The 26,489-nt window shown below is 32.7% G+C and overlaps 1 protein-coding gene across 1 annotated transcript; it reads left to right on the top strand.

Annotated features, from left to right (window-relative positions):
- The first annotated feature begins 18,102 nt into the window (after positions 1–18,102).
- LOC107886519 (uncharacterized) lies at positions 18,103–26,484 on the top strand. Its single transcript, XM_016810508.2, has 7 exons — positions 18,103–18,425; positions 19,226–19,832; positions 19,957–20,065; positions 20,332–20,452; positions 20,595–21,302; positions 22,147–24,010; positions 25,648–26,484. The coding sequence occupies exons 2-7, from the start codon at positions 19,637–19,639 to the stop codon at positions 26,073–26,075; spliced, it is 3,426 nt and encodes a 1,141-aa protein (XP_016665997.2). The 5' UTR covers positions 18,103–18,425; positions 19,226–19,636; the 3' UTR covers positions 26,076–26,484.
- Positions 26,485–26,489: the final 5 nt, after the last annotated feature.

The raw sequence follows: 26,489 nt of genomic DNA, 5'->3' as shown, positions 1-26,489 counted from the left end.
TACTAAACCATCCACTACCTCCATCACCCCCACACCCTACTAAACCATCCACTACCTTCATCACCCCCACTAACTCCATCACCCTACTTGTTATAAGTTGTAAATTTTGGCTATAAAAGCCATGGAAAAACTATTGTAAGGGGGGAATTTTTTAAAGAATACGCATACGAAATCAAAGAGAATACATATCAGATTTTTAAGGTAACTTTTTATATTATTCAATTTTTTTTACTTTGGCGTTCACATTTTTTCTTTACACAAACGAAAGAAGGGAAAAGAGAGGGAGTTTACCTCTGACTTTATTTCCTTTCTGATTTAGCCCCAAAGTTTCATTTTTAATTCAATTTAACTCCTTTTTTATTTTTGTTATTTTACTGTTAAATTAATTAATTTGATCTTTATTCTCATTATTTTTATATTTGTTTTTTATTATTTTCTATTAATTTAATTAATTTGAGTTATGTTTCATATTATTATATTATTTATTTATTATTATATATTTATTATGTAAATATATATATATTTTTAAGCGAAGTTAATTATTTTAAATATAAACTTCTATTATACATAGACTTATTATATTAGTTTTTTATACCATTGTTTATTATCAGTTACCATTTTTATATCAAATTATTATTATTTACTATTTCTCACTATTACTAATTTAACATTGTTATTCCAATATTTTTTTTTACTATTATCCCCCATATTTAATGTTATCGTCAACATATTTTTTGTTATTATCATCATGTTTTTAATATTATTATTAATACTATTAGCACAATGTTTATTACATTATTGTATTTATTATTACTGTTGTTTTATTAATTATTTCTATTAATTACTATTATTATTATTTTTATTATTTATACATGGTTAGCATTATTCTCATATTATTATTTTCATGTTGTCTATTATCATCATTTTTAAAAAAATCTATGTCCTTAATTCATTTATCCATTGATTTTCTCTCAAAAATTTTCAAAATAAAGGCAATGTTCGGTATTTAAAGAATTCGAAGAATCGTGCCCTAACGTACTGGGTTTCGCTTTCTTTGTTTGTCTTGAATATTCGAATATCCTCTTACCAGTTCACTCTAAAAAATTTTCAAAATAAAGGCAATTTTCAGTATTTAAAGAATTCGAAGATTCGTGCCCTAACGTACTGGGTTTCGCTTTCTTTGTTTGTTTTGAATATTTGAATATTCTCTTAAGGCTTAAACGCACGTTTTAAAGGCAAGCTCACAATTGAGGGTAAAAAATGTTGTGTCCTAACGTACTGGATGTAATGTTTTACCTTAAGGTGAGATGGTCTTTAATACACATTTGACTTACCTAAATGTTCTAAAAGCAAATAAAAGGAGGATCGCGTTTTGAACTCTGCCCAAATCTTTAATTTTTGAAATTAAGATACTAAATAATCAATCAAGTACCAATTTTGGGCGTGTCGAGGGTGCTAATCCTTCCTCGTATGTAACTGACTCCCGAACCGGTTTTCTATTTTCGCAGATCAAAATCATCGTTTTGAAAAATTTATTTATTTATTAAAAACGACCGTGTTTTGAGGTGATCCAATCACACCCTATTAAAAACGATTGGTGGCGACTCCTAACTTTTCGTTTTCAAAAGTCGATTTCCCGTTTTAAAAAAAATGGTTTCGACAATCATATCTCATGTTTATGCAAACATGGCATACTCAAACAACTTATATCATAACAGTAGGTTTGAAGTCTAGAACTCACCTGAAGCTTCATCATTTCCAAAACTTAGCTTTCTAGAACGTTAGAGTTTCCGTTTTCATGGCGGTTAATTATTACAACCAAAACCTACTGGTTAAACTTGCACTTCATCTTTAAAGCTTAAACTTTCATTGGCATGCGGAACCCCTAAAATGGTTTTGAAGATCCGTAACCATATTTACCTATTCTTACACATACAGAAGGGTTAAGAACCTTACCAACTTGTTGGTTTTCCTACTTTTCCATCTCACTCCTCATGAAGTCTGCTCCATGCAGGACCTTCCGTGGTTATTCATTCTTTAAGCCACCGAAAAGATGAAGATGAGAAAATGAAACAAAGTTGGGAAGAAAATCATCATTGGGAAGCCATGTTCCAACTATTTATAGTCTTTCCCACTCTATTACCAACCTCATGAGAATTATGCATTCACAATCATTGTGTCTCCTATAATGGAACTGGCTCGTTCTTTTCTAATCGAACTAAGTTTGGTTTTCAACCATGTCTCATTTAGTTTCTAGCTTTCCAATTTCTTTCAATAGAGGTTGCCAACTTGCGATCTCTTGTGTTTTAAACCTCAAATTTTCAGGTTAATTGGGAATCAAGTGTTACAACTACTCCCTAACACGATAAAATATGAAATTGTGAAATGAAAAGTTGTTAACAACAATTTTGCATGTAATATTATTGTTGGAATAATGAATGAAAATTAGGATATTAAATAAATTTGTTGAGAAGTATAGACATGGAATAGATTGATCAAAGTAGAAAGACGTAATTCAGGTAGAACTAAAATATGTGAAGTTTATGGACCAGTAGTTCAAAGATATAAAGGTATAGGGCTAGTAAAGGTACAAATGAGCAATTCTGCGAAAATGAAATAAGAAAAATGAAGTTTTACATTAAGTCATGACATTGAAAAGTATTTTTTGTGGTGGATGTAATAAACTTTTAGAGATCTCATTAATTTGGCAGTTCATGAAAATTTAATATGTGTCTAATGATTATTGTTACAAGTTTTATATGAATCAATATATAGTGAGGTTAATATTAAAATCCTCGAAAGATTTAGAATGCTGAAAGTATATAGAAATTCTTGAGAAATTGCTCAATACGTTTGAGTAAATATTTATTTAATTGATTGAATATGTATTTTTATGGAAAGATTGTGATCAAAGTATGTTATGATTATTGTTGGAACTCTTGAAAATATCAAAATATATTTCCGCAAGTTTTTCCTCACTCGAGACTTTCAGAAAAATGATGATATAAATGTTTGGTAAATTTGTTTAATAAGTCATTTGAAAAGCTAGTATTTAATATTAGAATACATAGAATATGATATATCACATGATGCTGTCATGAGAGAGAGTAAATATATTATTATTATCATAGAAGTGAATGTTCATTAGAATAATAAGATTGACGTACTTTGAAACTCTAATGTCCGGTAGAAGTAGAGTTTTATATCATGTATGCTTCTTATGTCTATAAATATAGACTTTGGAGAAGAATGTATATATCCCCTATTGACGAATAAAATAGGTTCTTCTCTTTTGTTGTCCTATTTCTCTTGTTTTTCTCTTCTCTCTATCCTTTTATTTTATAATAGATTTTAATTTTGTTTTTTGAATTTTTATAAAAAAATATATTTTAATATTTATATAAATTTTATTTAAAAAATAAAAATCCAACAAAACACCATTTGACATGTGTCATGTATTCTTGTAATAATTAATTTAGAGTAAATTATTATTATTTTTTATTTTAAGTGAAATTTGGACTGATTTAATATTGAATAAATCAATAAGGATGTTTTGAGCAAAAACCATTGCATAGAATTCACACGCAATCTGAGATTAGAATGTGTATAATGATTAAAGTAGTGGGTTTTGTGATTGGTCTTCAAATATTTAATTAAAACAAGTTGCATAACTAATCACTTATTTTATTTTAATGTCAATCCATCCAGTTCTAAACCTAATTCGAATAAACCCTAAGAAAGACCCACAAAGCTCACTTTGGGAATTGCAATGCACTTCAATTGCTTTGTTGTTTAATGGCTAACGTTGTTTTTGGTCAAATGGCTTATATATATATATATTAGATTACAAGATGTACGTTACAGAAGAAGAAAAAAATATATAAAACCATCAAGATTAAAGATCAAATTCGCAATCAAAGGATTTTAAATCTTTCAACGTATAATTTAAGCTATTTAATTTTAAAATATATAAAATTAATGAAAAACATAAAAACCTTTACAAATTTTTTTCAGCACTCAATTTTTTTATTTTTAATTTTTTTCATTGAATTAATATTTGACTAATTAATAAAACCAACCTACAGGTTAAAAGATTATAGGGATGTTTAAGAGCAAATAAAGTGACAAAAGTTGGATTACTTATTTAATAGATTAGGGTTGAAGTTAAGAGTGTTGAAACGGTTGATTTGGTTATTAATCAAAATGAATTATGTTAATTAAATTAACCGAAATTTATATATTTTTATCTTTTAGCTAAAATAAGTATAAAATATATTAAAAAATTTATTACCAATGTTTATTTTTTTAATAGTTCAAAAAATATATATTAATTTATATTAATTATCCAATTTTGAATTCGTATTAATCAATAATTAAAATTTTAAAAAATTATTAATTGATTTTTGACTAAATTAAATTAAATTAAATTAATTTTAATCCAACTGTGAATACCTGTTAATTAAATAAAATAAAGTGCAGTTTAAAAATAATTTAATAGATGACTTAGATAAATAGGAAGGAATATAAGAGCAGTTAGGACATCATTGGAAGACGAAACTAAAGAAAAAGGCATCTAAGATTTGTCCTACGCACCTACCTACCAATAACCATGTAATCATTATCAATTCTAATACCTTTTTTTTAGTCATAACCTATTTTCTTCTTTTTTTTAATTATTATTATCTTTGCCTAATTATTACAATATTTTTTTTTCTTATGCCTCATGTTTTTAGCAAATTACAACTTGGATTGTTTTCAAAAGGCGATATTCGACGAGCTTCAACCTAAATATAATGATTTTTTTTTCTAGTGGGATACCTTGGTGTTTTTATTTTATTTTATCAATTTTATATAAATGAGGATTTTTCTTAGTCCACTTACTGAAGTTATGCAGATTTTAGAACAGGATCGAATTGGTACTGATTATAGCTACAATAATGTTGAATTCTTGAGGTTCCTTTAATTTCCATACAAAAAAAAAAATTTTTGAAGGAAAGAATAAAATGACACAGGATGAATTGAAGGGTCCAGGCAGGAGTTTTTGGCCCTTGGTTCAAATATTTTTATATAAAAATATATAATTCAATTTAAAGTTTTTAAATACAAAATCTACTCCTTGGCTCCATTAGTATATTTATTTTTATTTTAGCTTCATTAATAAATAAAAAAATTGGCTTCACCATTGAAATGATTATTGTGTACTTGGGGGAAAAATTATATCAATAGGTGTCAAACCTAACTATTTAGGTGCCAGTAGCCACATAGCAGACTTAACTACTATCCCTCAATTAAATAATATACTAATTTTATATAAATTCTAATTAAGTTAAGGTTGTTCTTACACGTCATTTAAATTTAATTATGTTATAAAAATTGACTAATATCTAAATTTTACCAACATAACCAAAATCTAATTAACATAAGAAATTAGAGTTTTAACAATAATTATATTTTTCAAAATCATTGTTTAAATCTTTCAGATTATTATTATTTCATTTGGCATAAAAATTGTTATACATATTTAATTTATATTTAAAAATAAAAAATTTGGAACATATAATATTTTTTAGATAGAAATTAAAAGAAAAACCTGTGTAGATTATAAGAGAAACAATAATGATTATATTAGTCAATAATTAATTTAAACTCGATCATGGCAGGAACTGAAGTAGTAAATCAAAATAGAGTAAAAAGAAAGAAGAGGAAAATAAATCATAGAGCAAGAGAAAGACTGACAAAAGAAAAGGATTAATGTAAGCTTGATGCAAAGGAAAGAAGCAAATCCAAACAACAGCCAGAAAATAAAAAGCAAAAAGGAAAGGCGAACTTGAGTTGTTCTATTCTCTCTTCCAAGTTACTCTCTTATTTTCTTGGAGAAGAGAGAAATGTGAGAAAATTCGAGGTGTCTCCGTTCCAAACCCATCGCTCTTTGCTTCAATGTCACCGACCTGAGCTGCACCACACTCTCCGTACTGTAATTTGCTTTTTAATTGTTTTTTTATTCTTTCCAATTTAAGATCTAAATAGCAATCAATCTAGGGATGAAAAAAAAAAATCTAAAATCCACCGCTGTTTTTTCCTTTTTATAAAAATGGTTACTATGCTAAAATAACCTTAATCTATTTTTGTAATTAAATAAACCTCTACCTGACAATTTTTATCCATAAAATACCTTCATTTTAATATTAAAATATATTTTGAATTTCAAGTTTCTATTTTAATTTCTTGTTGATGCAACAAAAAATATATACATTTTTAACGTCAACATAAAATTTAAAAGAGTAATTAGAATTTTCTAAAAATTGATTAAGAATTTTTAAAATATTAATTTATTTTACTTAATAAAATATTTTAATTAAATCCACATAAGCATTAAATGCAAATTAACTTAAAATTTTAAAATAATTTTACTTTAATATTAGAATATTAAAATAAATGACTTTCTTGAATAAAAAATATATATTAACGCTCATTTAACTACAAAAATAGTATAAAAACTTGTTTAAACAAATTATAATAGTTGAAGAGCTTTTTTAGTATATTAGTTTATAAAAATTGAGGTTTTTTTTTTTACATAAGGATTGGTTTATCAAAATTTTGGATTAGATTTAGATAAAATCTGCTCTGCCTATTTTAAATATTTTATTAAAATTCTTTTGTTTCTAATTTTATAATTATTATTTATTTTAAATTATAATTTTTTATTATATCTATTAAAATTTTATTTATCTATACTTATTATAAATTGTTTAATTGAATTTGTGTTATGGGTTAACGGAATACCAACTTAATTGAAAAACGATTTATTTATATATTTCTTTTAAATGATAATCAAATGTTATTATGGTGATACTTTTGTGTTTTCATGCTTTTATATAATTTTTAAATGAAAATTAAAGCAACAAAATCAAGAGTTGAACATTTGTTTAATAGATTTAAGCACAAGTTATTTACCAATCCACTAATTATCATTATTGAATAATTTTTATATAAAGTATTTTCTTTTATTTGTTTTGTGAGTGTGATATAATCTAATTTTTATATCTTATTTGATTGTATATAATTTATTTTTATAAATAATAGAATATAAAATGAATGGTATTTGGTATATTGTCAACGAATTTTTTTCCAGAAGTAATGTAAAGTGTTTTATAGAGTATAGTAAAATTTAAAGATATATATATTTTTAAAAAAGAGACACATGAAACTAACCTGCTATTAATGAGAGAGCAGAAAATAATAGAAAAAAGGCTCAAGTATAAAGATCGTCATTAGTACGTGTCCCGATTGTATACCACCAATGATAAACATTAGAGTAAGCGATATGCACTAGATCAGGAGTGCCCCCTCTAGCAAAAGCTTCTATCGCTTGTTAACCAAAATGAGAATCTCAAATTACATGAGCAATTGGTATTACATGTAAAGGATCCTGTACCCATACATGATTTTGGAATAAAAAATATACTATCAGTGTATCAAATATTAATCTGATAAGATTTTGGAGTTAGAAAAATAATTTAGGATGTAATAGTAAAGTATTAAATAAAGTTAGAGAGAAAAGGGGGTTTTTTACCCAATTGGGTTAAAAAAATTTTAAAATACCAAAATAGGGTGTCAGATACATTATTTACGAAAATGAGTTGTTTTTTTAGGTCGAGCCTACCTGACAGGCGCGACTCATTTTTTTAATAATATAGTTTTATTTTTTTAAATATTATTATTTTATTATATTTTAATAATTTTTAAATTTTTAAAATTTAGTCGGGTCAAAACCGGGTCGAGCCAAACCCGGAGGCGCGACCATTCGCTCCTGCTGCAGAGGCGCGACTTCCCTGCAGCCCGCCACGTGTCCCTGCCCCCCCACCCCTCGGCCCGCAATGTGGCAAATTTCCCCTCACTTGGGGAGCGTCCAAGTAACTCGTAGCAAAGGCGAGCCGGCCTTGAGATCGAACTTACGCCCATGACCACGTTCCCGTCGATCGGGAGCCCCAGCTGTACTGCAACGTCTTCTAAAGTTATGGTGCACTCCCCGCACGGCAAATGAAATGTGTGCGTCTCCAGACGCCATCGCTCAACTAAAGCAGAAATTAAGTCATATCGCAGATCAAAAGTCCGGATCAATGCTGCAGATCCGAACCCTGCTAACTCTAAGAACGGTATTACGCGTTCATCCAGCTGAAACCCTACATTATAAATACGACCCCTCAATACGCGGTACTCGACCTGACATTATTATATTTACGAATAACTTCATTCAACAAATAATGTGACTATCAAATAAAATTTTCATTACCATTTCATTAATGTTACTCGATATGTGACCCTTATTTTCATTATCAATCAACGAACTCATTTGCTGCAAATCTGCAATTAAAATTATCAAATAAATAAAAATTATAAATTTACATTATATCAAAATTACATTAAAATTACATTAAAATTTCTTACTCTCTTCAGAATTATTTAATTTTATTTCTTACTCTCTTTAGATCGTTTATTCAGCATCTTTCCATATTCAAAGTAACTTATTTCTCATATACTCACTTTCAACTAGTCAATTATGCATCTATTCAACCGCAAAGTACTACATTACTTCCAATCATAAAGCCAAATGCATTTTAACATATCATTTATATTAATGTATTTAATTCTTTAATATATATTATTTCTCTTGTTATGTGTTTTATACAAGTTAAAATATAAGCATAATTTATTAATAGTCTATTTGTGAAAAATAAAATAAAATAAAATAAAATAAAATAAAATAAAATAAATAAAATAAAGAACACACAAATTTTACGTGGAAACCCTTTCGGGAAAAAAATCACGGGCAGAGGAAAAGAAAATTCACTATGTCGAAAATTTGAATCAATACAAGAGGAATAGACTATGTCTATTTATAGGCTTGTAAAGCCATATTCTAGTAGGATCGAAACACCTTATCCTAATCAATATAAAATAGATGGAGTTTAATAAGGTTTAAAAAACCTTATTCTAAAATAAAATAAAAGAAGTCTACTTCTATATGGATTTTACTTTTATTTTATTTTCCATCGTATTTTATTTAAATAAGAATTTGGGTCACTTAATTCTAACAATCTCCACCTTGACACAAATTCTCAATGAACAAGTTCTTCATCGCGAACTTTCAATAAACAAGTTCTCCACCTCTTCCATAAAACCCCTTAAGGGTTTAACTTCAACAATGAACACCAACCAAGTTTAAGCAATGCTCAAACTTGGTTATAGGAAGTGACTTAGTCATCATATCTGCAGGATTTTCATGAGTACTAATTTTGCTCACAACAATATCACCACGAGCAATAACATCACGAACAAAATGATACCGAACATCAATGTGTTTTGTTCTCTCATGAAACATTTGATCTTTTGTAAGAAAGATGGTACTCTGACTGTCACAAAATACTGTACTGATTTGAAGGTCTTCATTAAGTTCACTAAAGAGTCCCTTCAACCAAATAGCTTCTTTACAAGCCTCAGTAATCGCCATGTACTCAGCTTCAGTGGTAGACAAAGCGACTGTAGTTTGCAAAGTGGCTTTCCAACTGATTGCACAACCTCCGATTGTAAAGACATAACCTGTGAGAGATCTTCTTCTATCAAGGTCTCCAGCAAAATCAGCATCAACATACCCAATGACTCCATCTCTAGTTCTTCCAAACTGTAAGCAAACATCAGTAGTACCTCGTAAGTATCTTAAAATCCACTGAACTGCTTTCCAGTGTTCTTTACCAGGATTCGCCATGTATCTGCTAACTGCACTGACTGCATATGATAAATCTGGACGTGAACAAACCATAGCATACATGAGAGATCCTACTGCACTAGAGTATGGAACATGTGACATGTACTCAATCTCATCATCTGATTGTGGAGACAAAGCTGATGAAAGTCTGAAATGAGCTGCTAAAGGAGTACTAACAGGCTTAGCACTCTGCATATTGAACCTGCAAAGAACTTTCTCAATGTACCCCTTCTGACTTAGGTACAATTTACTTGCTTTTCTATCTCTAAGGATCTCCATACCAAGTATCTTCTTTGCTGGTCCTAAATCTTTCATCTCAAATTCTTCACTTAGTTGGGCTTTGACCTTTCTTATCTCTACTTTATCTTTTGTTGCTATCAACATGTCATCAATATAAAGAAGTAGATACAGAAAAGAACCATCACTGTTTTTTTTAAAGTAGACACAACTGTCAAAACTACTTCTTTTGAAATCATGAGAAGTCATAAAGGAATCAAACTTCTTGTATGTAACACCCCTTACCCGTATCCAACACCAGAATAGGGTACGAGGCATTACCAAAACACATACACTTGTAAACGTATTTAACCGAGTTATAAAATTTCATCAAATTAAAACTTTCAAAATAATTAACGTGTTTCTATAACTTTTCACAATATATCCTCAAAATATTATAATCATAATAATTAGGGCCTGCGAGACCCGATACATACTCATGCAATTTAATGCTTCATTTCCATTTCATTCAATTCGCAATTTCTCATGCTCATAATTTAAATCATATCGCTAGAAATTTCCATTTAATTCACGTACAATTCAATGACATCAAATTCAAAACTAATACGTATTTACCATTTAACTCAATGTTTATTGATTATACCATTCAATAACACATTTATGAAATTCTCAATTTAGCAATGAAAATATCACTTTAGTTTGAATAACAACATCGTCCTGATATAAATACACTACCACTTATCCATTTACTTTAATTCTTTTGGGCCCATTTGTCACTTACCATCCTTAATCAAATTAGGGAACGGTCACGAAAAATTGAGTACTTCACTTTCACTTTGCCATAGTATAACTATGGTCTTACGTATAATCACTTATCACTTGTCCCTGATCAGATAAGTGTAGCCACCTATCACTTTGTTTCTTGATCAGATAAGTGTAGCCACTTATCACTTTGTCTCTTGATCAGATAAGTGTAGCTAAAGCTATCACTTATCACTTTGTCTCTTGATCAGATAAGTATAGCCGAAGCTATCACTTATCACTTTTCACTTGTCACTTGATCAGATAAGTGTAGCCGAAGCTATCACTTATCACTTTGTCACTTGATCAGATAAGTATAGCCGAAGCTATTACTTATCACTTTCCACTTGTCACTTGATCAGATAAGTGTAGCTAAAGCTACCACTTATCACTTTGTCACTTGATCAGAAGTACTCAAATCCGGCGTTCCGCTCAATTTGATCATTTATTCATATATCAGGCTTACCAACATGTGTTAATTCATAAACCATTCATGGTATTATTTCATGCCAAATCATATACTGAATATACCATACACACATACTATGAAACTTTATTTTCACACATGAGCTTAAACCATGACCAATAATGCACAATAATAAGCATCATTCATATTTCATCGTTTATGAGTTATAATCAAACATATGACCATTTATACACGAATCATTCATATATTTCCCAATTTTCCTCCTCCTCCTCTCCATTCCACATCCTTAATGTGTATAACACACTTAAACAACATTAACCATAATTTCAATATTCACTAACATGTATATTCAAAGCTGTTTATCCGAGTCAGAGTCACTAAATTATTTTTATCCGGAGCTACAGAGCTCCAAATTAAGATCCGTTAATTTTCCCTGAAACTAAACTCACATATCTTCATACCATAAAATTTTCATAATTTTTGGTTGAGCCAAATAGTACAGTTTATTCTTTAAAGTTTCCCCTGTTTCGCTGTCTGACAGTTCCGACCACTCTTCACTAAAAATTAATTATCTCATTGTACAGAATTCGGATGATGTTTTAGCTTGTTTCTTCTAAAAATAGACTCATTAAGGATTCTAACCATATAAACTATAACTCATAATCATTTTTGTAAAATTTTTAATGATTTTCCAAAGTCAGAACAGGGGAACCCGAATTCATTCTGACCTTGTCTCACAAAATCTATTATATCTCATGATTTACAATTCCATTGCTCACATCATTTCTTTTATATGAAACTAGACTCAATAAGCTTTAGTTTCATATTTTATTCATCCTCTAATTCAATCTCTACAATTTTTGGTGATTTTTCAAAGTTACACTACTGCTGCTGTCCAAAACTGCTTTAGTGCAAAATGTTGATTTCCATTTTGCCCCAAATTTCACAGTTTATACAATTCGGTCCTTTCTCAATTAACCCCTCAATTAATCTAATTTTCTCAATTAGTACTTTACTAGACATTATAAGTTGTTACACAACTATTGAAATTCAGAATTTCCACATATAACTCTATCTTCAAACTCTTTTACTATTAGGTCCCAAACATTCACTTTCTATTCAATTCTTTCAATAAAATCAGCATATGAACAATTTAAAGCTCTAATTTCATGCTAAATCATCATATACTTCCAGCACATATTCATATCAACTTTCAACTTCTTTCATAAAATCAAAAACTAATGGATTTAACAAGTGGACCTAGTTGTAAAAGTCATAAAAATACAAAAATTTCAAGAAATAGTCAAGAATTGAACTTACTTGTAATAAAAATATGAAGAACCAGCTTGAAGAAGCCCTTCCATGGTGTTTTAGCTGATGAGAATTCAGAAAAATGAAGAGAAATCTAGATAATTCCACTTGGGTCCTAACTTTATTAAGCAAATTTTGCAATTTTCCAATTTTGCCCTTAATTCTCCTTACTTTCTTGCTGATTTCATGCCTCTGCCGTCCAACCCAAATAGACCTTGGGTCTATTTGCCTTTTAAGCCCTCTTCCTTTTATCATTTAAGCTATTTAATCATTTCCCAAAATTTTGCATTTGTTACAATTTAGTCCTTTTTGTTCAATTAATTATCGGAACTTTAAAATTTCTTAACGAAACTTTAATACTAACTTTTTAACACTCCATAAATATTTATAAAAATATTTATGGCTCAGTTTAAAATCCCCGAGGTCTTGATACCTCATTTCGATTCTAATTATTTTAATATTTATTTCTAGTGCACTATTCACTATTTCAAAAATTTTCCTAACTTCATATTTAACTTATACTTACTAAATTAATAATATTTTCTACGCATTTGTCGAATTTAGTGATCTCGAATCACCGTTCCGACACCTCTGAAAATTCAAGCCATTACATTTTTTTTTCGTCGGATTTGTGGTCCCGAAACCACTGTTCCGACTAAGCCTAAAATCGGGCTATTACATTGTACCACTGTCTTGGTGACTGTTTCAAACCGTAAAGGGACTTTTTCAGCAAGCAAACATAGTCCTCTTTTTCTGAGACTGTAAAACCCTCTGGTTGTTGCATGTAAATATCCTCCTCAAGTTCTCCATGTAGAAATGCAGTTTTTACATCTAACTGCTCAAGCTCCAAATTATGCATGGCCACAATACCAAGCAAAGCTCGAATCGAACTATGCTTAACAACTGAGGAGAACACATCTGTGAAGTCCACTCCTGGAATTTGACTGTAACCTTTTGCAACAAGCCTTACTTTATATCTGGGTTTTTCAACTCTTGGAGTCCCTTCTTTCTTTTTAAACACCCATTTACAACGAACAGCCTTTTTACCTTTAGGAAGTTTTATAAGATCCCATGTTCTGTTTTTGTAGAGTGATTCCATCTCCTCTTGCATTGCAAACATCCACTTTTCTGAGTCTTCACAGCTAATCGCCTCAGAATAATTAAATGGCTCTTGATTCGCATCTATATCTTCAGCCACATTTAAAGCATAAGCAACTAGATCAGCCTCGGCATACTTCTTTGGAGGTTTAATTTCACTTCTTGTTCTATTTTTGGCGATAGAGTATTACGGTGAAGAAGCAACTCTATTCTCAATTTTTGTACTGGCTTGAGGAGTTGATTCTGTATTAATCTGATGCTCCACCTGCTTTTGGTTTTCTTTATTGGAAGAGTCTTTAAGAGATAAGTTAGGTAGCATAGCAGTTTCATCAAAAACAACATCTCTGCTAATCACAACTTTTCTATTTTCAGGACACCATAACTTATAGCCTTTTACACCAGCTTTATAACCAAGAAAAACGCATTTAATGGATCTCGGTTCCAATTTTCCATTATCAACATGAGCATACGCAGGACACCCAAAAATCTTTAAATCAGAATAATTAGCAGGATTACCAGACCATACCTCTTTTGGAGTCTTTTTCTCAATGGCAATAGATGGAGATCGGTTGATCAAAAAACATGCAGTAGAGGCTGCTTCTGCCCAAAATGACTTCGGTAAGTTGGCATTTGACAACATACATCGAACCTTCTCCATGATCGTTCTGTTCATTCGTTCTGCAACGCTGTTTTGCTGTGGAGTATGACGAACTGTCAAGTGTCTCATGATCCCTTTTGACTTGCACAATCTATTAAACTCATCAGAACAGAACTCTAAGCCATTGTCTGTATGGAGGTATTTTATCTGTTTTCCTGTCTGTTTTTCAATCATAATTTTCCAAGACTTAAATGCGGAAAACACATCGCTTTTCTGCTTCAGGAAGAACGCCCAAACTTTTCTGGAAAAATCATCAATAAAGGTTAGCATATAATTAGCTCCACCTCTCGAAGGCACTCTGGATGACCCCCACAGATCAGAATGAATATACTCCAACGTTTCCTTCTTGTTATGGATTCCTCTAGTGAATCGAACTCTCTTTTGTTTCCCAAAAACACAGTGCTCACAGAAATTCAGTTTGCAAATTCCTTGCCCATCAAGAAGTCCTCTTTTGCTTAATTCAGCCATGCCATTCTCACTCATATGCCCTAGGCGCATATGCCAAAGTTTAGTAATATCATCATCTGACAAGGAAGAGGAAGCGACAGCTGCATCACCAGTAATAGTAGAACCCTGCAAAACATATAACTTGGCAATTTTTCTCTGCCCTTTCATCACAACAAGGGACCCTTTGGAAATCTTTAAAACTCCACTTTCAGCTGTGTATCTGTACCCTTTTGAATTAAGAGTACTCAACGAAATTAAATTTCTTTTCAATTCTAGAACATGCCGCACGTCACTAAGTGTTCTGACAACTCCATCAAACATCTTAACTTTAATTGTTCCAACACCTGCGATTTTACATGAAGCATTATTTCCCATTAAAACAACACATTCAGATACTGTTTCATAAGTTGTAAACCAATCCCGATTGGGACTCATGTGGAAGGTGCAGCCTGAATCAAGTATCCACTCCTCGCTTACTTTAGAATCATTGACAGAAGCGACTAGAAGTTCACCATCGCTGTAGTCTTCTACAACATCAGCTTCACCGGAATTTTCTGGTTGTTTTCCCTTTAGATTCGCAGCCTCCCTTTTAATCTTATTTTGTAGCTTATAGCACTCAGATTTAATGTGCCCTTTCTTCTTGCAGAAGTTGCAAGTTTTACCTCTGTTTGAAGACTTCGATCTACCCTTAGATTTACCACGAGGATTCCGTTCCTGTGTCCTACCACGATCATCATCAGCATTTCGATCTTGTCTCCCACGAACAATGAGACCCTCTCCCTGAGAGTCGGGTTTAACCACAATATGCTTCATCTTATCATACGAGGTTAAAGAATCATAAACCTTATCAACTGTGAGAGACTCGCGGCTATATAAAATCGTGTCTCTAAAGGTTGAATAAGACGGGGGCAACGAACAAAGTAGAATCAACCCTAGATCTTCCTTATCATACTGAACCTTCATGGCCTCCAAGTTTGAGAGAATTTCTTTAAACACTGTTAAGTGTTCGTTACAGACGCACCTTCCTCCAAACGATGAGCATAAAGACGCTGCTTCATATGCAACTTGCTTGTTAGAGTTTTCGACATACATATTTGTTCTAGCCTCTTCCATAATGCAGCGACAGTTTTCTCTTTCATCACATCCTGCAAAATTTCGTTGGACAAATGCAGATGTAATTGTGTTAATGCCTTTCGATCCTTACTCTTCTTCTCTTCATCTGTTAATGTCGAAGGCATCTTATCTATCCCTAGCAGTGCATCCTCCAGAACCATCTGTGCAAGAACTGCTTGCATCTTAATTTGCCACAACACAAATCTGGTGTTGCGATCCAACAGCGGAATTTCATACTTCAAAGATGCCATTACCGTGATCGAGATGAATAACCCGGAAGCTCGGATACCAATTTGTGAAAAATAAAATAAAATAAAATAAATAAAATAAAGAACACACAAATTTTACGTGGAAACCCTTTCGGGAAAAAAACCACGGGCAGAGGAAAAGAAAATTCACTATGTCGAAAATTTGAATCAATACAAGAGGAATAGACTATGTCTATTTATAGGCTTGTAAAGCCATATTCTAGTAGGATTGAAACACCTTATCCTAATCAATATAAAATAGATGGAGTTTAATAAGGTTTAAAAAACCTTATTCTAAAATAAAATAAAAGAAGTCTAGTTCTATATGGATTTTACTTTTATTTTATTTTCCATCGTATTTTATTTAAACAAGAATTTGGGTCACTTAATTCTAACACTATTTTACTCTTAAAAATATTTTATTTTTTCCTTAAGTTTTGATTAAATTTTTATAAAATTTAAAAGAATTATTTTTTTAACACTTTACATAGGTAAATTTAATTAATTTTAAAAGTTTGAAATTAAATTAAATTATAATTTAAGAATATTTGAAAAGATTAACTCTCAAGTTTATACATTTTACATATGTATAAATTTTTATTTTATTTTTTAGAATGTATTAGCCACTATATTTCTCACTTTTTGTTAACAATGAAGTGAATGCTAGTAAAATTTTTTTTAAATAAAATACAAAAAATATTGATTCCAAGTAAATCCGAAAATGGACAATAACTGGGAAAATATTGATTTTTTTATATATTTATTTAAAAGGGAGGTTGCCATCAAGCTATCAAAATCGAGCATCAATGGCAAAATAATGGGGGTTTTTTACCCAACTAGGTTAAAAAAAATTAAAACGCCAAAATAGGATGTTAGATAAAAGTAAAACAAAAATCATGGACTTGAAAATTCAACAAAAAAAAGTTTAAATTAAAAAACAAATAAAGCAAGGCTTGACAAGTAGTATTAAAAACAAAAACAAAAATTAGCAACTAATAAACTATATTCAAGCACAATAATTACATAACACTCTTAAATTACTAATATTTTACTTTTTTTAAAAATGTACTTTTTTTAAATTTTAAAATAATTACAAACACTAAAAATTATCACATAACACTAAACTACTAACATTTTAATCTTAAAATAATTATAAAAAAATTACTAACATTTTTTTCTTCTTTCTCCTCCTCCTCCTCCTTCTTCTTCTTCTTCTTCTTCTTCTTCTTCTTCTTCTTCTTTTCTCTCTTTGCTGCTGCATTCACAAAATTGGGGGACCGATGCTTATATGGTCCCCCATTACAAAATTTAATTTTTTTCTCTCTGTCTCTACAGGTGGGATTGGGGGTGTGGGGGCAGGGACACGTGGCGGGCTGCAGGGAAGTCGCGCCTCTGCAGCAGGAGCGAATGGTCGCGCCTCCGGGTTTGGCTCGACTCGGTTTTAACCCGATTGAATTTTAAAAATTTAAAAATTATTAAAATATAATAAAATAATAATATTTTAAAAAAATAAAATTATATTATTAAAAAAATGGGTCGCGCCTGTCAGGTAGGCTCGACCCAAAAAAATAACCCATTTTCGTAAATAATGTATCTGACACCCTATTTTAGTATTTTAAAATTTTTTTTAACTCAATTGGGTAAAAAACCCGAGAAAAGGAGAGAAAATAAATTTTTAGAAAAAAACTGCATAATATGGCCTTATTAAAACGTTGTTTTCAAAAATAGGAATTTGATGGTAGGTCAAAGGAGCTTTACGTGTACTTCTTTTATTTTTGCCGTGAATGTCAACTACCAATTTAGTTATCAGATGCCAATTATCATTCATAATAAAATAATAGTGTTATTTATTAACCTAAAAAACAAAAAACGAAAACAGTAAAAAAAAAAAGAGAAGAAGAATAAAGCAATCGGGTCGGGTGGAGCATTGGTGCTGGCGCGGATTCTGTGCGACCCGACTCCAGCAGCTTTTATAACATTCATTTTTATTTTATTTTATTTATTTCTTACCTCTTAACCAACAAAAAGGAGGAAAGCTTACTATTCTAAGTTTCTCTAGTGTGTCTGTCACTGTAGCTTCAGCCGTCCGTTGCGGCAACCACCGTTCACGGCTGTCAGTAAGCCTAGAAACTTCCCAAATTTGACAACAACAATCCTTTTGAACTTGTAAACCCCAAAATCAGCTTAGATTTTTCAAAATCAACACCGAAAACTCTAAATCTAAGCCCGAATCCTGCGGTTTCTAACACTTTAACCGCCGCATTCTGCCGTTAGATGGTCACCGGATTTAAGACCAATTTGCCTCCGGTCTTCCTCGAGGTATTAACCGTTTTGATTTTGGAAACAACTACCCAACCCCAATTATCCTTCAAATCCCAAAAGAAAAACCTTAACTCACTCCCAGAAATAGTGTTCTCTTCTCCCTTTTCTTTGCGCATTCACATGTGTGTGTATATTCTGTTGATTTTCTGTGTTTAATTTTCTGGAAGGAAGGGGAAGGAAATTTTGAAAAAAAATAATGTCTAGTTTATTCTTGTGATTTGCTGGGAAATTGTGACCTTTTCTGGTTTCCATTGTTGATGTTGGTCATAAGAATTTGTTTGTGTTTTGCTTTGTTTAAATAACGGCTTTGTCATAAATTGATGAAGATCGAATCTGCCAAGCAAGTCCGTTTCTTGGTTTTATTTCCTTTTTCTCCTTGTAATTTCTTGATCCTAAGTTTTCGGGTTCCCTTTTCAGCTTCAAAAAATTCCAAAAAAAATCCCTATTTCAAACTACAATCTCAGATCTCAGATTTCAAGTTTCCAACTTCCCTTAAAAAATCATTCTTTCTATTTTTTTTCCTGGATTTTTCATTTTTTTAAAGATATTAAAACTTCTGATTTATATTTGTTTTTAGAATTTCCTAAATATGGGAGAAAAAAAATACATTGAACCAAATTAGTAGCAGGTGCAATACAAAATTCAAGAGCCTATTGATCAAAATTTGAAAATCTAAACAAGGAAATGAGATTTTTTTATAAAACAAAAATAAAATTGTAATTTAGTATGATGAACTTGATCGAGTCCCATTAGTGAAATGAATTGCAAATGATATGGATAAAATTGTGTGCCTACAGGTGAATTAATTCGGTCACTGATTTTGAGCGGCGCTGGAAAGGTTTTGCTTGGCGGTTTCTGGTGGCTGAAAATTTTGACTTTGACTTTGGGTTTTGGTCAATGAAGGCGTCTTAAGTTAATTTTGATGGAAATTTAGGGGTTGGAAGTTGCGTTCCATCATGAGCATCTCAGTTTGGTGGTGGTTATTGCTCAGTTACTGGTGCTGAAGCTCTTTTTTATCAAGTATTCTATTTTGGGAACCGGGCCTTGCACCCTTGTTTTGAGTTATATTGAATTTGGCTACATTTGTTACTTGGAAACACAGAAGGGGCAAATTGGGGTTAAATTATGGGGCAAGTTAGCTGTTTACTTACTGGATTGCTGGAGAGATTGCTGTGATTGTTTGGGAAGGGTAGATTAGGGCAGGAGAGATGCCTCCTTCTCCAGCATTAAGATACTCTCCAGGGAGGGAGCTGAGAGGGGAAAACCACAAAAGATGGCGTAGTTTGGAGAGTGGGTTGAATGTACAAGAAAAAGATGATGACCTTGCTTTGTTCAATGAAATGCAGTCCAAAGAAAGGGAGAATTTTTTGCTTCAGTCATCAGATGATGCAGAGGACTCATTTTGTAATTTCTGCTTTGCCTTGTCGTCTAAGTTGTTTGGTGTATTTGCTCCTGAATAGAGGAATGTAACTAGTGTCTGCTAACTAACATTAATGTCTGGTTTCTTTGGTTTTGAATTTTTCTACAGCTACAAAACTGAAATATTTTTCAGATTTCAAGCTTGGAATATCTGTTCCCGTTCGAGGGGAGACTAGTGAACTCCTTGATGCAGATGACGAGAAAAATGATTATGAATGGTAGGTCATAGTTATTTTTGAACTGTGATATGACGTACTTTTTGCTTGGAACTAAGTTGAAATAGTAATATAAGCTGGCATGTAAATCTGTCTGTTCGTGCTTGGTGTATGTTAGAATTAAGTCATTGCCAATGGCCTAATCATGAAATTAGAATCATGTGATAATTTCTTTTTCATTCATTGTATTCTATTGAGATGGTATCTGTATCTGTACTTCTTGAATTTGTTTGGTTCTCACACATCGTCTTTCTTGGTGATTTTTGAAGGTTATTAACTCCACCTGACACCCCTCTTTTTCCTTCGTTGGATGATGAGCCACCCCCAGCTAATGCTGCCCGCAGTGGTAGACCCCGCACTCAACCCATTTCCATATCAAGATCATCCACGGTAAGTTATCATATCACTCTTGTGGAATGAAAAATGTTTGTTAATGAAATAGTTCATTAGCATCCATTCTAGGTTTTATCCTGAAAGTTGTAACTTATTCTTTCCAAAACTTTGCCCTTTATCCTCTATGTACAATATGCAGATGGACAAAAGCTACAGAAGCAGTAGGGGCAGTGCAAGTCCAAATCGTTTAAGTCCATCGCCTCGGTCTGGGAGTAGCACACTCCAATCTAGAGGAAGGCCGTCTTCAGCACCTCAGACCAGTCCAATACGGCAAGCTACTCCGACTCGGAGACCATCTCCTTCCCCTAGTAAAAGTTCAACGCCTGCTCGAAGGTCTTCTACTCCTACACCTCAAAGGACAAGCACAGGGGGAAGGGGAACTTCCCCTATAAGGACAAATAGGGGAAACTCTACATCACCAAAAATAAGGGCATGGCAGGCAAACATTCCAGGTTTCTCCTTAGATGCACCGCCTAATCTTCGTACTTCTCTGGCTGATCGACCAGCATCATATGTGAGGGGTTCCTCACCTGCATCTAGAAATGGAAAGGATGCAAGATTTGGCAGGAAATCAATGTCCCCGACTGCCTCTAGAAGTGCCAGTTCATCTCATAGTCATGATAGAGACCAATTTAGTTCCTACAGTAAAGGGTCTGTAGCATCTTCTGGTGATGATGATGTAGACCCTATACATTCTATTCCTCTTGGTGGATCAACCAATTCTGTTTCAAGGAGAGTTGGTGCATTCCCAAGCAACAAGGGGCCAACCTTTAACAAGAAATCAGCTAGAGTGTTGTCGCCAAGTTCTGCTCCAAAACGTTCCTTTGACTCTGCTCTTCGTCAAATGGTATTTTATTACATTTTTAAGGCAATATGCATCTGTTATGGCAGTTTGCACTTATACGAGTGTTAAAATATAAGTAGTTAATTTGTCTGCTCTAATGTTCTGAATCTACCTTGCCTTATTTGCTATTAGTTTATTTAATTCCTTTTCGAATGCCATGCAACAGAGGAAAGTAAAGAAAAAACTAATTTTCCTTCCAGCCCTTCTTACCAATATGGTATAGATTTAGACTGGTAATAATAGAAAAAGAGGTATGGAAGGTCAATGCAAGTGCTTAACTGTCTTTTCATTTCTATTGCAGTGTGAAATTGTGTAAGTGCTATAAATCTATAGGTGGCAATCTTGATGGTGTTATTTAGATTGATGGGTTTGATGTACTCGTACTAGTCAGTAAGCATTGTTTATGAGAATTACAGCTGGAATTAATTGCCAAATGATATGACTACAAAGTTTTTGGTGGTGACTGTTGACAACTTAGTGTTTAATATTAATTTGGTATGTCTAGAACGGGTGGGGAAGGAAAGTCAAAATTCTAGAATCTCCTGTTTAAAGCTCATTCTATAGACCATGTTTCATATTAAGTAAACTTTTGGAGCAGTAAGGTTTCTTTTGACATGTTTTAATGTGTTAAATACCTCGCAAACTTCAGTGCAATCTGCGTAGTCTATCTTTACTGCTAAGCAAAAATAAATTTAAGATAGTCATGAAAAATTCACATGGTTTCTTGTTGTATTTCATGCATGTTCTTGTTCTCATTTAAACTTTTTGTGCACAATTAATGCATATTGAAGGTGCTTGGTCATCGATGCTGACCTTGTAGTTTATTATAATCAATTTTTTGATACAGGATCATCGGAAGAGCCCTCCAAATATGTTCAGGCCCTTATTATCTAGTGTTCCAAGTACTGGTTTTTATGCTGGGAAGGTAAGTTCTGTACATCGTTCGTTGATGTCAAAGAACTCATCTTTTACTACTAGCAGTAATGCAAATTCTGATCAAGGTACAAGTGCTGTGCTTGATATTGAAGGAAGTGACCATCAACATGATGACATGGCAAGTGAATCTGGAAAGGGACCTTATGGCAATGTTCTAGAAGAGGTTTTTGCCTTCGATAAGATGGATGTAATAAACCAAGATGCTAGTTATGAAAGACGCAATGACTCGCTTAATAGTCTTATTGAAGATACTGATAGAGACTCTGCGATCCAATGTGACCCTGACCACTCTGAGGAGTTAGGTCACCGTAGTCTTGAAGTGGAAATGAGTTCAAATTCTGATGCTCTATGTGACAGGGGTGATCTTTCAGAAGTTGATAGTTTCGAAAACACAAAAATTTGTTCTAAATGTGGTTGTAGGTATCGTGTTATTGAACAGGTTGAAGAAGAAATCAGTCTTTGCACAGATTGCAGTAGGCAACATGATATTGTCTCTGGTGACATTTCTGATGCAGAGAACTGTCCAGGGTTGTCTATGAAAATTACTGAAGAGGATAAACCCTTTCCTGAATTGGAAACCTCAATTCCTCCGTCTGATTCTCTATCACAAGTGACTGATGCAGTTGAACCCTGGATTTCTCAGCATGAAAAAAATATCAAACTAAGTGAAAATTTCAGTCAAGAAAATTCTCTTGGAGGTTCTCTAGCGGACAGAGGTGAGCAGAGGCTTGGTTATCAGCAAGAGATGGCTCAATCAACTGTTGATTATTCTATACTTGATAGGGAGACTGGAGGTCAGCAGTTGAGTTACTTTGATGAGCATTCTGGTTTGACGGTTAACACATCAGAAGTTGTAGGTATTTCTGTGCTGTTAAAGAGGTCAGGCAGCAGCAAGGGGCCTGTTGTTCTAGGTAGGACCTTTGCTACCATACCATCTGAAGATCTTTCTTATGCAAGAGACAGTTCTAACAGTTTCAGAAGCTCTGTCGGACATGGGAGTGTATCTGCATCATCCTCTACTGAATTCAGCTCATCTAGGCAAACAGATGCGCGTGTACAATTAAATGGTAGAAAATCTGAGTTGGAGAATTACAGATATGACTTGAATGCAAAGCCTCAAAGCTTTACTTTGTCTCAAAGTTCAAGCAATAATTACCAAGCTTTAAGTCTTGCATCTAGCACAAATGATGAAAATTTTGAGGGCTCTATTCGTAATCTGAAATTTGAGGAAGCAGAGGAAACAGTTGTAGCTTCTCTAGCCAAAGCTTCAGAAAATTTAGAAGTAGATCTGTCATTAACTACTGCTGCTGCTCCCAAGAACGATTGTATCGAGTGGAACGAAAGTAGTACAGTAATTGATACTTTAACCTCTGAGCTATTAGAGGACAATTCAGCAGCACCACTTCCTCCCAATGAAGATTGTGTTTCATATGAAAATGGAGATAGCTTGCCTAGTGATGCCAGGATTACCTCAAGTGTTGAAGCATTAGCTACCACGCTAGATTCTACTCTTGAAGAACATGGTATTCGAAATGATATTCCCGATGGAGTAGATGCTGCTGAGGCTGCTGGCCACAACTCTTTGACTACAATCTCAGAAATAGAAATCGACAATTCCTGCCAGAGTTCCTGCAGTTCAGAACTTGATGGCTTGTCTCCAAATTCTGAGAGGAAAAAGAAGAGATCCGAGGACCTGTCAGTTGCTATACCTTTAGATGTGGATATTACTGCTGTAGAGGAGCGTAATATGTCAGATCACACAGATGGTGTTTTAGGTATGTAATTATTTTATTATTGTTTTCCATGCACTTTAGGCATTCAACTTGAAGTAAAATTTCACTTCCATTCCCGAGAGGTCTTTTCATCTACCATTTCTAATAAACAATTTTATGATGCATCTATATCCTTCATGAACTATTCCTGCAAGTCATTTGAATAGCTGGCTGTACTTGTTCTTTTTTCAATTATGATTGCTTACTTGCAGTTTTATTTATAAGAGCATTAATTAGCAACACTAAGATTCAATCTTTCATGGACTATCCATCATGATTAACCATTTTTCTCTTTTTCTTTGGGGTTAAGGTTCAAGTTTGTCATTCTAGTTGGGTCTATAAATCAAGCGTACTAGTTATCTTTTAATGTGAGCAATTTTAACATTGTACTTTTAGGTTTGTTTAAAATTGGTCAAAAGTTAATTCATAAAGGATATATTCCATGAAGCTGTGGAATATCGGAATACATAATTTTTGTAGTTCTTTTGTCATTTTCAATAAAACTAAAGTAGTGGTAAATTTGCATTTGTTCTGAGATGGTGGAAAATTTTATCCATCACTTTTAGATCTGTAAATTTGGACCTTATCTTTTTCCTTTTGCACTTTCAAGCCATCTCTGTTTTGCTGTTTCACATCAAACTCAACAATGATGATAAACATATAGGAACTGCCAAATTACTTTGATCTTGTGGCCTTCCTAATAAAAGTTATGCTCTGGTCAGACATGGTTTGCAGGGTTTCTAGTTTCAAATCTGTTAATTTCAGATTGAGTTTAGTCGCATACTTTGTAAGGCTTTAACTCATATTTTGGGAAAGCTATGCATAAGGCAGTTACTGGTTCTGGTAATGGATGTGAGGATAGCCTGTTTCCAAGCTCTGTTTGTCTTGAATGTAATCTTTGTGGCTCCAACAAGAGATAAGAGATGTGCAGTTTGAAGCATCTTGAGTTTAGATTACCCTTGTAGATATGTTTCCATTTTGTGATCTACAGAGAAATCTCTTACTTGGCAGTTATTACCAATAATTTTATATGCATGAAAATTATCATTCTCTAAATCTTTTTTTACCATGGAGTCATGGTCATAAAAGTCAGGAATTACCGTAATTTTTTTCCTTAGTACTCCGAAAAAGGTAAAAAGGACAAACTTGCACATTGAATATCTAAACAGTGGACCATCATGTATTAACAAGCCCAGTTTTTTAGATCACTTTAGTGCAATACTTCTCAGGTGTAGAGAATGGTGCATCAAACATAGTTGTACCAAAAGCTACTAACATTTGCAGTGATTATTTTCATTGGCATTGGGCTGAATGACTCTGTCCACTTGTTTTTGTATTATTTGCTAACATATTTTTATTGATATTTGCACTGCCGAACTAATTTTATTTTTGCAATTTTTAACTCTGTTTCATTCTAAGAAATATAATGGACTTGACCTGTGTTTTCGTAAAAAATTCTATTCCTCAGTTTGTATATTGGATAATGTTTATATTTGCTATGTCTTGATGTCCATGGCTTTTACACTGTAGTACCGACAGCCGCACAGTATATGATTCTTTGCTAAAATTTGGTTCTGAATTGTGACTGACTGGCAGAGGGATTTTTCTTTCTCTGATGAAACTTTTTTGCCTTTTTACAGAGGAATCGACTGTCTTGGTAGAATGTCGTGTAGGAAGTAAGGGCAGAAGCCTGACACTTGAAGAAGCAACAGATACAATACTATTCTGCAGTTCCATTATCCATGATCTTGCCTACCAGGCTGCAACCATTGCCATTGAAAAGGAAAGTTCAGTGCCATTGGAAGGTTCCAGGCCAACTGTGACATTCTTGGAGAATTCCACTTCTGACAGGAAAGACCTACGGGGGCGAACTGTTGGTAGATGGACTTCAAAATCTCATAAGGTCAGGCAGAGGCGGGTAGAAACTGATGTAAAATCTGTGCCTACCAAGACTGTAAATGATGAGAATGCCTATGAACCTTCAATTCACAATGTTGGTATTCCTAATAAGATGGACAGTATGAACCCTCCAAAGCTAGAATCCAAGTGTAACTGCTCAATAATGTGAGACTGAACAAACTGGGCTTCACCAGCCTCCTCATGACTTCGGTTCTACTCCTCCAGGCAGATTCCATTCTTATTTGGAGAGACTGGCAAGTGATTTGTATTTTAAAATGATTTTGTGGTTGAATTTGTTGGCAATGGGTTGTCTTTGGTTTCAATTTATTTGTAAGAAACGCCACCTGATGTTGGTGGTGACATAAATTGTAAAGTTGTTTAGGTTGATATTAGTAAAAGGCAGTGTGGGGGGCGTGGGGGCATTTGTGTTTTTGCTCCGTTCACCAAATTCTTTGTTAGTTAATACTGTTTGTTTTGGGTCCTGTTCTTGGTTGGAGAAAGTGTGAATTAAGACCCTCCCCCCTCATTCTTATTCAATTATTATGACTATTGAAAATAATATTAGCTCAATTTGGTTAGCTTC

This window comes from Gossypium hirsutum, chromosome A03 (assembly GCF_007990345.1).
Source record: "Gossypium hirsutum isolate 1008001.06 chromosome A03, Gossypium_hirsutum_v2.1, whole genome shotgun sequence".
NCBI classification, from domain to species: Eukaryota; Viridiplantae; Streptophyta; class Magnoliopsida; order Malvales; family Malvaceae; genus Gossypium; species Gossypium hirsutum.
Note: the sequence above shows the minus strand (reverse complement) of the source record. Positions and strands in the feature narration are given on the sequence as shown.